The 12,836-nt window shown below is 43.0% G+C and overlaps 4 protein-coding genes across 4 annotated transcripts; 2 read left to right on the plus strand and 2 right to left on the minus strand.

Moving 5' to 3' along the window:
* Nucleotides 1-28: 28 nt before the first annotated feature.
* On the plus strand, nt 29-1,888 carry Bfra_003378 (putative flavin containing amine oxidoreductase protein; the record flags this gene model as incomplete). The annotated part of the gene is made up of 4 exons (XM_037333784.1): nt 29-157; nt 232-820; nt 948-1,231; nt 1,283-1,888. 4 exons carry the CDS (start codon nt 29-31, stop codon nt 1,886-1,888), a joined length of 1,608 nt encoding a protein of 535 aa, XP_037193871.1.
* A 2,613-nt stretch (nt 1,889-4,501) lies between these two features.
* Bfra_003379 (uncharacterized protein) lies at nt 4,502-7,104 on the plus strand (the record flags this gene model as incomplete). Its single annotated transcript, XM_037333785.1, has 2 exons — nt 4,502-4,669; nt 5,020-7,104. 2 exons carry the CDS (start codon nt 4,502-4,504, stop codon nt 7,102-7,104), a joined length of 2,253 nt encoding a protein of 750 aa, XP_037193872.1.
* Nucleotides 7,105-8,323: 1,219 nt separating this feature from the next.
* On the minus strand, nt 8,324-9,526 carry Bfra_003380 (uncharacterized protein; the record flags this gene model as incomplete). The annotated part of the gene is made up of 1 exon (XM_037333786.1): nt 8,324-9,526. The coding sequence occupies one exon, from the start codon at nt 9,524-9,526 to the stop codon at nt 8,324-8,326; it is 1,203 nt and encodes a 400-aa protein (XP_037193873.1).
* Nucleotides 9,527-11,740: 2,214 nt separating this feature from the next.
* Nucleotides 11,741-12,704, minus strand: Bfra_003381 (putative dsba oxidoreductase protein; the record flags this gene model as incomplete). Its single annotated transcript, XM_037333787.1, has 2 exons — nt 11,741-12,354; nt 12,683-12,704. The coding sequence occupies 2 exons, from the start codon at nt 12,702-12,704 to the stop codon at nt 11,741-11,743; spliced, it is 636 nt and encodes a 211-aa protein (XP_037193874.1).
* Nucleotides 12,705-12,836: the final 132 nt, after the last annotated feature.

Genomic DNA, 12,836 nt, shown 5'->3' on the forward strand with positions numbered 1-12,836 from the left:
TGTACCACTTCTATGTTTAAGCTCCCAGATGCCTTACAGTAACTCATGCAGCTTTTTAGACAAAAGTACATCAAGGATCTATCAAGATTTATATTCTTGCCAGCCTAAAACTCGTCAGTCCAATATCATGGGATCATCATCGAGCCCCTCAATTAAGGTTAGTCAAGAATGAAATGACACTTCATTTGGGTGTCAAGCTTGGACATTTCAAATCCTGATGTTGATTCCCAGACTAATCCCTCTCCTTTTAAGCTACGCGAGCAAAATCCCTCATCACCACCAAAAGTCTGTATAGTCGGCGCTGGACTTTCCGGACTTCGATGCGCCGATATACTACTCCAACATGGTTTCGACGTTACAATCCTTGAAGGTCGTGATCGAATCGGTGGCCGAGTTCATCAAATAAACTTACCATCCGGCCCATTGGTCGATCTGGGAGCAAATTGGCTTCACGGTAGCGACGATCAACCATTATTAGATATGGCCAAGAGTACCAATACAGAAGTGCATACTTGGGCTGAAAAGGGAATATGGTTTGGAGAGGATGGAAAGCCTCTTGCTAATGGAGATGCAATGATGAATGAAGTGTGGGAAGTTATTCATGGGGCGTTTAAGTATTCGGAAGAAAATTCGGAAAGTATTGATCCTGATAAAAGTCTTTATGATTTTATTGAAGAAAAGCTTTTGGAAAAATATCCGGATGATGCGGAGAAAAGGAGAGTTTCGATTCAATTTGCTGATATTTGGGGAACTTTTGTTGGAAGTTCAGTGAAGAAGCAAAGTTTGAAATTCTTTTGGTTGGAAGAGTGTATTGATGGAGGTAAGTTGTTTCTCATGATTTCAAGGTGACCAAGGTCCTACTTTCGAGGTACACGTGTTTAAATACTATGCCATTGTTCTAATGGTTGAAAAATAACTGAGTATGAGCGGACTAATTCGTGCACTAGCAAATATTTTCGTCGCTGGAACATACAAGAACATCCTCGCTCAGGTCGCCAAGCCAGCTCTGGAAGATGCGAAAATCAAATACCTGACAAAAGTAACTCGCGTGGAAACAAATTCAGAGAAGGTCACTGTATTCACAGATGACGGCAAAAGCCTAGAATTTGATGAGGTAGTAATGACCACACCGCTCGGCTGGTTAAAGAAAAATAAACAAGCATTCCAGCCTGCACTCCCCACGCGATTTGTCTCCGCCATCGACTCCCTCGGCTTTGGTTGTCTCGAGAAAGTTTGTGCACTCTTCTCCCTTCCCCAAAACTCTAGTCTAATAACCCCCCAGGTCTACATCACCTTTCCCCACGCCTTCTGGACCGATCTCAACCTCTCTCCCTCCTCCCAAACTTTCGACGGTTTCACCCAATGGCTCGCTCCCACCTACACCACCACCACCAATCCTCACAAATGGCATCAAGAAATCGTACCTCTCTCATCCTTCACCCCCCAAAACGCACACCCCACCCTCCTCCTCTACATCTACGGCGAGCAATCCCAACTCTTCGCGCAAACCCTCTCCAAACTCCGCACTCCCGCCGAAAAAGACGCATTCCTGATTTCCTTTTTCAAACCCTATTATTCCCTGCTCCCTAATTACAAAGAGGGGAATGCAGATTGTACACCATTATCCTGTGTGGGTACCACGTGGGTCAATGATGATCTGGCGGGAAACGGAAGTTATACGAACTTTCAAGTGGGGCTGAGAGAGGGGGATGAGGATGTGAAGGTTTTGAGAGAGGGGGTGCCGGAGAGGAGATTGTGGTTTGCGGGGGAGCATACAGCGCCTTTTATTGCGTTGGGAACGACGACGGGGGCTTATTGGAGTGGTGAGGCGGTGGGGGGGAGGATGGTGGAGGTTTATGGGATGGGTGGGAAGGGGAAAGAGGCGTGAGGGGGCGGAGGATTGGGGGATATGAAGTGTGATGGATTTGTTTAGATTGTACTTGGCAGATGGATTTTGTGTTGTGTCGTGTGTGTAGATTATAGTATGTATGGCATATACGATCAACGCTGTATAGAAAATCACCCTAGATATATCCACATATCTTACCTTTTTACCTTTTTACCTGCTTACCTTTCTACAATCTCCCCCAAACAAAGCAACACCATTGCACATAATATCATCCACCTTCTCTTCCCTCCCCCCCTTCACATTCCTCCCAAAACCCCAATCCCAAAAATAAATACATCCATCTCCAAACAGTACTGAAATCGAAAAACATACATAATATCACGCCCCACAATCATGCATACCTACATGCAGAAGCCGAAAAGCGCGCGTGCAGCGTGGTGGGTGGTGTATGTTTGGATGTACATATGTATATGTATATGTATGTATATGTGGATGTATGTACTTGGAACTTTGGAAAGAACGGTGAGAGTCACGGGCTAGATGGGCTAGATGGAGTAGATGGAGTAGAGCAGAGCAGACCGCTGAATGGGATTTCTTGGTACTGGGTGGGTTTGTTGGTGGTGATGATGAGATTGAATGGTGAGGGTGAGGGTGAGGGAATTTTACTTTTTGTTCTTTGATTCTTTGGGGGATTGAGAGGGAGGTTGCGTATGTGTGGTGTTTAGGTTGATCTGTGAATTTGTGAATTTGGGGGTTTAGATTGAGTTGAGGTTGAGATTAAGGTTGTTGAGATGAGATGAGATGAGATGATCTATATCTATCCACTCCGTACTCACACAACAACCTGACAACCAACCTGTGACAGAACCGATCCCATTTCTTCCAACTAAATATTAACTTTTTACTTTCTCTTGACACCTACCTAGAGTCTACGCCCGTACGCGTCTTTTTTGTGCACTTCCCAAAGTCAAAGAATCATAATCAAGTCTCGACCGTGCGTTTCTCCCCTCATCTAAGACACCATGTTCGCATCGTTTATCAAAGTTTGTACAGTTGTACAGTTGTACAGTTGGACTGGGGATGGGTGATACAGTACATTAAGTACATTGTTGTTCCAATACTAGGAATGTTTCTGGATGTTTCTCCACTACCGTGGTGTTGGTTTTTTTGTGCTATGGGACGGGGAGGGGTGTTTATTGTGTTTACTGTATTGATGTGTGTGTGTGTGCAATTCATGATACTCTGTACTTTGGTAGATGTATTTCATAACGTGAAGTTCTGAATCTGCAGCTGAATTCGTGAGTTGAAGGGGTTCATTCAATATTTGGTTGACTTGACAAGATGTGTTGATTGTATTGATTGTATTACTACCATGTGATTTCGTGCTCGCTCCATAGAACTAGTGGACGGAAATGATAGCTGATAGCTGATAGCTGACTCGTAACGCGTGATCTTCATTCATGATATGTTTGCAATGTCTCGGGTTTCTCGTGATATATTTACCCAGGACTCGGTTCACCACGACCCAAGCTTTCCAAGGTAATGGAGGAAGGACGGAGGGAGGGAAGGAGGGAGAGAAGGAGGGAAAGAAGGAAGGGTAAGCTGGTTTGACCGACTTCTTCCTCTTCCCCTTATTTTTTTCTTTTTCTTTTTCTTCTTCACCCCAAATTTGACAATGTATTTTTTCTCTCTTAGTTACACAGCACCGAGTAGGATGTACAAGCATTATAGTCCGAGTAATTCCAACAGGGAACAGCTGTTCAATGACGAACCTGGAATGGTTATTTTCAGGTATTGACGAAAGACTAAGGCACGTTGATGGATAAGAATGCACAAGAATGGATGTGGAATGGATGTGGAATGGATGTAAAATGTACATTGATGCATATTAATCTCGACTTATGCATCCTAATCTACACCAATCTAATACCAACAGGCCAATCAATCATCGATCGTACCTGATTCAAATGCTTTGAACCTGGTGAACCCCAATATGATCTCTACCAACCGTGTCTACCGTGTCTATCGTGCCTATCGTGCCTACCGTGCCTTTCCATGTACATCCGACCGATGTACCTGGGTGAAAGATGCATGTGAGTAATTCCCACAATACTGACAATACCATGCGACAGATGGTCCATATCTTCAAGAGAAAAAAAAAAGTATCCAAATCACTTGGTAAACCACACACAACGCAATCCTACCCAACCTCTTCTTCTTAACAATCACAAGATTCGCAAGATTCACAATCATCTCGCTCCCTCTCCCTCTTGTTTCTACACCGTTACCTACCTTGGTATACCTATCCCTCTCCTTTCCCCTTCGTCCTTTTCGTAAAACATTCACAAAAGACATTCACAAAAAAACCCCCCATTCGCCGGAACTACCTATTTGAGATTATATAATGAATACAATGGAATAAATAAATCCGCGACCATGTTATCAGGAGAGCACAACACTCCACCAAGGAAGCACAACCTCAAAGTTTACCATTCAGGAGCCAAAGTTCAACAATCCTGAAACCCTGAAATCCCGAAATTCCTGTTCCTGTCCTGCTTCCTGTATTCTTCTTCATCAGCCAGCCAGAGAGACAACGCAGCCACTTTCTCTAGCTTCCCATCTAGTCTGCACACCAAGGAAAACGCCCGCATTATGGCACATTTATCAGATTTAATCGACCACATTCCAATATCGGATGAACAAGAACGTAGCACACTGAAATGTTGTTGTGGTCGCAAAGAGTGCGCATTTCTCCTTCATAATGGCGAGGTCTTGGATAAGTTGGAGGGAGATGTGACATTGGCTGCTCAAATGGGTCAGGTATGAATGATTTCTTTCCACGTTGTTTCTCAATTTTCTTGTGTTGATGTTACGATTGATCTTTGCTACATTCCTCAACGCAATCTTTCTTACTTTTGTCCCTTCACATCGTCAACCCTCAGGGGAAATTAAAGGTAGCAGAGATTTTACTTGGGGGAAGTGGATACTGTGACCTTGGTTCTTGGATTATTTACTTTTGGCCTCGATTTAAATTAATCTAATCTTCTTTCTTTGTTTACAACCCCGCGTTATCGTACGCGCTTATATATAATTAAAATGGATGCGAAGGAGTGGGGGCGCGGGAAATAAATATTAGGAAGATGAATCAATCATTGACTTTTGCTCTGCAGGCTTTGTTAGAAAGACATGAACATTATATGCTCGATGCGGAACGAGAACGAGCAAAGATGACGGCGAAGATCGAGCAGTTGGAAGTGGATAAGAAGGAATTGCAAATGCAGAATGAAAAGACGATTGAGGAGAACAAGGCCCTGCTAGATCAACTCGAAGGTCTCAATGATAGTTACGAGGAATCCGAAGTTCAGATCAAATTACTCGAGTCAACTTTACAAAGCACGCGTACCGAAATGAAACGTCTCGAAACTTTAGCTTCGAGAACATACCAACTAGAGAGAGATTTGGCAATCTTGGAGGAAGAACAAGAAACTTTACGAAAAACTATTGTACATACGGCTGCCGAAGAACGCACGGCGATATTGAGGTGGAAGAGAGCGGAGCGAGGACTTTGTGATTTACAGGATCAATTGGAGAGAATTGAACGAGAAGCACAGGAAGAGAGGGAACGACATGTGGAAATTTTGGGTCGTATGGAGAGGCAACGGACAGTTGAAAGAGAACTGGATACGGCTGCCTGTCGTTTGAAAGGTGCTGCTGCCGCTACATCAGGCAGAGGCAAGCATGGTACCAGTGTTGTCTCGCATTTTGTGAAGGATATTCTACAGGACAATGCGAATCTACAGCTTGGGATAGTGGAGTTAAGAGAGATGTTGATGAGTTCGAATGATGAAGTACAAACATTACGAGAACAACTGTTGATGCATCAACCGATGTATGCGGAGGATGTTGAGGATGTTGACAACGTAGCTCAGCAGCGGACATTAGGGGCAGAACTTGCGCCAAGCGAACAGGATTCCGAACAACGACCACAGGAACCACAAATTATTTCCCAAGCGCTTCACATACATCACCATTACCATATACCAAAGAGAGAAGAAGCGCGCAAGCCGAAAAAGAAGCGAACTTCTTTGAGTTCGGGTATTTTCCCTCCGCTCACTCGAAGTCCCCAATCTCCACGAATCTCGAGAGGCGCAGAGAATGCTATATTGGCTCAAACAGCAGTCACCGTCCCAAGTCCTATTAACACGAATCATCGATGGTCAGTTCAATCGAGTCAGTTGTCGGAATTTGCTCCTTCATCTGTGCCATCATCTCCGCAATCTATGTATCGAAGTAGTGCTCTATTCGATCGAAGTTTCGATATCGATTCATCGCGTCCGACATCGCCTACCTCAAGTATTGACCCATTGTCGCCTCGAGTTCATCCTTCATATCATAGAAAGCGTCCATCTGAAGTTTCAACCCGAAGCTTTTCTGCTATTTCTAATTTTCAACCCCATAATATAATTCACGAAGAAGAGGATGACGATGATTCTCATGATATTTCAGGCCTACAATTTACTGGAGTTCCTTCTCTTACGGATGATTCTACAAATCCCACCACTTCAGATGTTTCTGATAACACGATTGATGAGTGGATACCTCGTCAGTTTGGTCCTAGGTTACATCGTTCTCCATCTCATGAATCGATTGTTTCGATTTCGGGCATCGATATTCATACATTAAAAGCCCGACCGTCACAGTTAAATATGACCTCGGTCGGATCATTAATAAGACCACAATCTAGACTTTCAACTCCAACAATGACGTATTCTACCGAAACCATTACTGGTGCGTCTATGATTACAGCTCGACCTACTTTATCTCGAACCGGACATGATAGTACGAGTTATCTTCGTTCCAACATTGGGCACTCAAGCTCACCGAGATCAACAAGTAACGATCGAAGTTCCATTCGATCTAGCTCATCCAATGAAGGCAATAATAGTGGTACTGGTCTAGGAAAGAAAGTCGGCGGTTGGGTCTTTGGTCGTTGGGGAATGTCTCCTGCGAAATCAACAAATGATCTTAGAAGTTCCTCGAATGCTCACGTATCGGTTCCTCCACCGACTATTCGGGCTGTGAGCACACCATCTATTTCCATAACTCAAGAGCCCCTCAGAGCTATTTTGGGCAGAGCGGCGGGAATTAATCAGAAAGGACCGATTCCGGGGTTTAGACAAACGGAGAAGGCGCCTAGTAAAGTGGTGCCGGATTTGGTTGATAGAGATGCTTTGGCGGAGGTTTTGGAGGAATAATGGTATGGAGAGTTTTAAGTGGATGATTGAGGGAAGGATTAGAGTTCAACATGATAATATGGGATCGGAGTGTGGATATGGATACGATTACCTTCAGCATAAATGCTATGTGATGGGGAGTTTCTTTTGTTAATTTTCTTTGTTGAATTTAGAGGTGGATTTTATGAGTATGGTATTGTGGAGTGTATCTTTTTTCTTATATTTTTTCTTATCTATATATAAATTGCAAGGCGTTTGGTGGGATTATTGGGTGGCTTTTGGTTGGGATGGGATGGATTGGTTTTTGTATGGATACCCTATTTGCGTTTTGTGTGTATATTTTATCTTATGTTTCTTGTTTTTCTTTGGAGATTCGATGGATCGATGGATAGATAGATGGATTTGGTTGATTTATTAGTTGATTATACGAAGTGGGATGAGTTGAGATGCGATGGAGGAGGATTAGAAGTTGAGATCAGATAAGATGGTGTGGAATGGAATGGAATAGGCTGGGAGAAAAAGAAATGGATGACATAGGATGATGTGAATGGAATCAGAATACTGTACTGAGAACTTCTTTGGAGGGGATGTTGAAGATCAGATGTTGGATGTGATGTTAGATTGTAGTAGGTAGTAGGTAGTAGGTAATCACGTACTAGGTGGATAATTCATAATCTTTAAATTTATGTGGTCAGTCTTCATGTTTGAATTTCAAATTCTGGTTCTAGATCGTCGGGTGAGTAGCGGGATACTAGGTACATCAATCAGTGTATGGAAGTTCTTTTTTTTTCCCGGAGGGGGAGGGGAGGCGAGGGAAGTATCGTGTCATCTGTATTAAATATTACATGGAGAGAATACCTACCTGTAGCAAAGGAGATAGATAATGCACTCTTTCTACAAAATACAAAATTCGCAGTTGATTGTAGTACGGTGAGTATGTTATATTGTGCTATTTGATATCTGTCTATCTATCTCTGCTTGCTTTTGCTCTCGCTTTCGGCCCGCAAGTGAGCATTTTTGCTTCACGGAAGTAGAAAGTCGTGTTGAATGATATTAATCTCATCGCTGATATTTCATCTCCAATTTCCTCTGTTTCAACGCATCGCAAAATCCAAGATTATCGTTTCGACTGTGACTCTTCATCCGTATCGGTATCCAAACCCAGCGATGCAGCGAAGCGTGGAATCCGACTCCGAGAACCGAGGATCGTCGAAACCCAGTGCCCATTCGTCATCGCCCATTACCCATCAGTGACGTTCCATCTCTGCGACGGTCCCGCTATCGACAATTTCGAAATCGGTATGTCATCCACGCCCTGTTCTCTCACTCTCTCGCGATCCTGCTGCTTCCTGTCGTTAGTTGGATACATTGCTCCCCACAATCTCACTGTTGCATTCTGAGATGGTTTGCGAGAACTCACCGTCGTGTTCCCGGTTCCGGTTGCTTGCGATCGGGTTTGTGGTTCTGTCGTGCCCCGCGATGTAGATGTGCATGTAGATGCAACTGAAGGCGAATCTGCATTCCCGGGTGTTGTGAAGGTGTGAAGTGCACTTCCCCCCCGCTGATCTCCGGAATTTTCACAGCCTCTTGGTTGCATATTACCGGGAAGTGTTGCGGAATTGTAACTCGGATCGGTATTCACACTGTACATTTCTTGGTTTTCATATTCCATATCGCTTGTAGACATTACATTAGATAAAGCGCTACGGCTACGAACATTTCTCCTCGCTGTAAAGGTATCCAGACTCATAGCGGGATCCGGTAGAGGTGGATCCATATCCACCGCCTCATCATCAGCATCTACATTACTTGTACGGTTTGACCTTGAGAGTAATGTCTCGAAAGAGGGTTGATAGAGAGGGGAAGTCGAGACTGGACGACCCGATACTGCATCCATGGCGTTTCTTCGAGGACGTCGGTTCCTTCTGGTGATATCCTGTCTACGAGATTGATTTTCCGGACGCCGGTGTCTTCGGGCTCGTCTGATTTCTCGAGCTCTGCTGCTTGAATCGAGTCCTGAGGTTGCGACTGCGCGTGCTTCCTCAGCGATGGTGGGGAGGTGAGTATCCATAGCATCAGGTGTTAGGATGCCCAGGTCACGCGCCATAGCACGAACCGCATTGTTAATTCGAAGCTGTCGTCGTTGTGAAGAACTAGATGGAGCAGATAGATCGGTAGAATTAACTGTAGTATTTGTTGCTCGGACAGATCGGGGTTCAACCAAATCTGGATTTTCAGCTCGCTCAATAGCTCTTCGCTGAAGAAATGATTGTATTTGACGCTGGACAAATGGGGCTGGAGAACTAGAGGGGGTATCACCTCCTGCAGTATTGTATGTGGTGTTTTCGGGAACAGATTGCATGTCGATATCTTCAGAAGGGCGAGGAATGTGAGAATCTGGAAACAAAGTATCATTCGATTCGGGAGAGGGGGACGGTGACATCTTGGAGAATATCAGATTGGTTGATGTGATGGGAGCTAGCCGTGATCTATTTAAAAAGAAGAAAGGCTACCTTGGGTGGAAACTTTAAGGATTGTCTTGGATCGACGAACTTCGAGTCTGTGAGGAAATCGAGTTGAGGAGAAACTCTAGAGTTTCTCAAGACTGAAGTAGAGGTAGAAGTTGAGATTATAATGAGGATGGAAAAAAGTGAATATACTTACTCGAATAGTGTTGAGGTGAAGTTGACACAAATTCTACACCCAAAAGCTTTGCTGTACGTTCGTTCAATAGAAGATCACTCTCAATATGCCATACAGTCCTTTCGTCATGTTGAAATGTGTTGCAATAACAATAATCGGTAGGAAGAAATCTATACTGACTTTGATCCAAAGGTTAGAGAATTGAATGAACAGTGAGTGGTGTAATAAGCCTATTGTAATTCTAAACTGTTCGATCTGAAGTTTCCAGAAAATAAACTTAGTAACAATGCTGATGCAAATATAAGGGTCAATCATCTACTTATCATTCTGTAGATATATATGAGCTGCAAAATTAAAAGAAAACTTGCTTCGGTCTTTCCTGCAAGTTACAATTCAACTATTAAGGAAAGTGCAGCGTAAATTTATTTGACATTAGCCAGTCGTTCCTGCCATATTCAGATATCAGTGTTTATGTTGACAGCTTCGCCTTTCACCAAGTCACCAAGTCAGTCACGAATCATACTCTTCAATATTTTGAGAAAGCTTTAGACACGAATGAAAGATCATTTACTACATATCTAATATCAGTACAAAGGCTACTAGCAACCTTAGTAATACCGAGAGGTGATATTAAAGCTAGAAATGTCACGATCCTAGATATGCAACAAACATCCTGATTCAAACACGGAGTTTTGTTGCACGACTAATGCCAAACCAGACGTCCCTTTTCAAACCTATTCTTACATTTAGATTTATACCAACGGTATTCAAAAACACATGGAAATCTTCAAAAGAAGCAAGAGTTTGATAATCTTCAAAGGCTGACTTGATAACTCGTGTATTTGACGGTGGAGATGCAGGTAAACTGAGATTTTATGATTTCCAAGTGTTCTTACCGGCAGGATTGAGTTGAAGCTAGAGGGGATAGGGGTGTATCTTGCTCTTGTTGCACATCTGATGCTATCCTGACACTCGGTTGCGAAATCAAGTTTACTCCCTTTCGATTACATCATTCGCCTCAAAAAGATAACAGCCATTTTAACCAGAAGGAAAAATGGTACGTCGCGAGAGAATCGCAAAGATATAGCAAATCGTTGATTCTGTATCTTCTGTTGACGAGAGAATTGTGAGGGTTCGCAAGTTTCAAGGCTGGAATTTGGGTTCAAGTAAGCGAGCGAGGTATTGTTTTGTTGCAGATCTGATGGTGTTTCAGACACTCAATTTTAGATGCTCACTAAGATTTCCATATGCACCTCAAACTGTATAGAAAACTCCAGTCATATTTCGAAAATAGCCAAGGCACAGTATTACCAAATCTCAAAGATGCTGATGGAGCGGTTACTGGCTGACAACTTCCCAAAGACGAAATTGATGTGATCCCAGAGACTAGCGCTGAATAAAAGCTTTGTGTTAGTCACTTCATGACTTTCTTCCATATTTAAGGCTCTTCAAGCATGATTCGATCAATTCCAATATCGTCCTATAGGCAATTCCAATCCTTACAAATCTTAAAGGACGGATTTCGAATTGACCAATACATACTCTCGTAAAATCTTAGTAGCATTGCCTCAAGGACGAGAATAATTTTAGCATTTCCAATTTGGTATACTAGCTTTCCTATGATTTTTAGAGCTTTTTATTGAACGTGTACATCGCAGTTCCGGGTTACTAGCATTTAACACTGGGCTATGGATTTTGAAGCTGATGCACGCTTGGTGAAAGAAGAAGGACGATAGAGGGAACAAGTTGAACAATTCCACCAATTTTTTCTAATTCTGCGGTATAGGTAGAACAATAGTAGGTTAGAAAGAATTGATGCAATACGAAGCAAATGAAAACGCACAACGATAGTACTTTTCGAGATTACATCAATAACAAAACACAAAAATGAATGACAAGAGCGACGATTAGACACACATTACATCTATCTCTCCTGGGCCCTAAATAAATTGCTCCATAGCCAAGAAAGATAAATCACACAACTTGTCTCGAAAGAACTACCTCCATCAACTATTTACTCGCTCTCCTTGACAATCTGCTCCAACGTCTTCACATATTCATGAACCTCCTGTGCCCCAGTCAAGGTTATATCTCTCCTTTTACCCTCAACACTAACAACCGGTACACTGTCCACACCATTCCCCTCTGCCTCTCTAATCAAATTCTTCACATCCATCAACCCCTCATATTCATCCTCAATGATCTTCTTTGCTTCTCCTTCGTCCACTCCCGCTTCCTTACAAGCCGCAAGTAATGTCTCCTCACTACTAGGATGTTTCTCCTCTTGGAAATACATTCGGTACAACGCCATGACGATCTTATCCGCTGTCTGCGGACCACCACCTTTCACATCTTCTTGTTGGAAGTGTTGAACAACTCGGTGAGCATCGAGGGTATTGGCAACTGTACCACCGAATTTATAATCTATACCTGCGGATTTTCCATATGCAGTCATCAACTTGATATACATTTCCATCTTGTCCTCAGAATCTCCGTAACGGGATTTGCGATACCAAGCATGTTTATCTTCGCCTTCTTTGCTGGCTCCGGGATATAACTGATATGGTGAAAACTTGATGGTGAAGTTGACTTTCGAAGCTGCATCTGTTGAACGGACGATACGGAGTGCTGTAGCGATTGTTAGTAGATGGAGATGGGTGTATGGACCTGAGTGATTGTGGGGGCGGGGGAAAGGAGGAGACGACGTTGATCATCATCACGTGAGTGATATCCTTTCCCAATCCATCTCCCATATTTTGGATATTTGGGTATCATTTCGACCGACTTCTAATATGGAAGAAAAGCCCAATTCTTACCTTCATCCAATCTAAGTAACGTTGCTGCAGTTAGTAATCCGTATTCTCAGACTTCCAATAATATTCCCATGAAATATTGAATATCCTTACCTCTTCTTGGCAAGATAAGTCCTAATTGTGACCAACACGATCAGTCATACTCTTCTTGATCTCGTATTCCATCAAAATGTGCTTGGATAAACACCCGCATATGCAATGTGCTGATGGTGATAATCGCAATGAATCATGAAAAAAGGATAGAAAAGGAAGGAATGTAGAGGATTTACGGAGACGACTTACCATGGACAAATGGTA

This window comes from Botrytis fragariae (assembly GCF_013461495.1).
Source record: "Botrytis fragariae strain BVB16 chromosome Unknown tig00000045, whole genome shotgun sequence".
NCBI lineage: Eukaryota > Fungi > Ascomycota > Leotiomycetes > Helotiales > Sclerotiniaceae > Botrytis > Botrytis fragariae.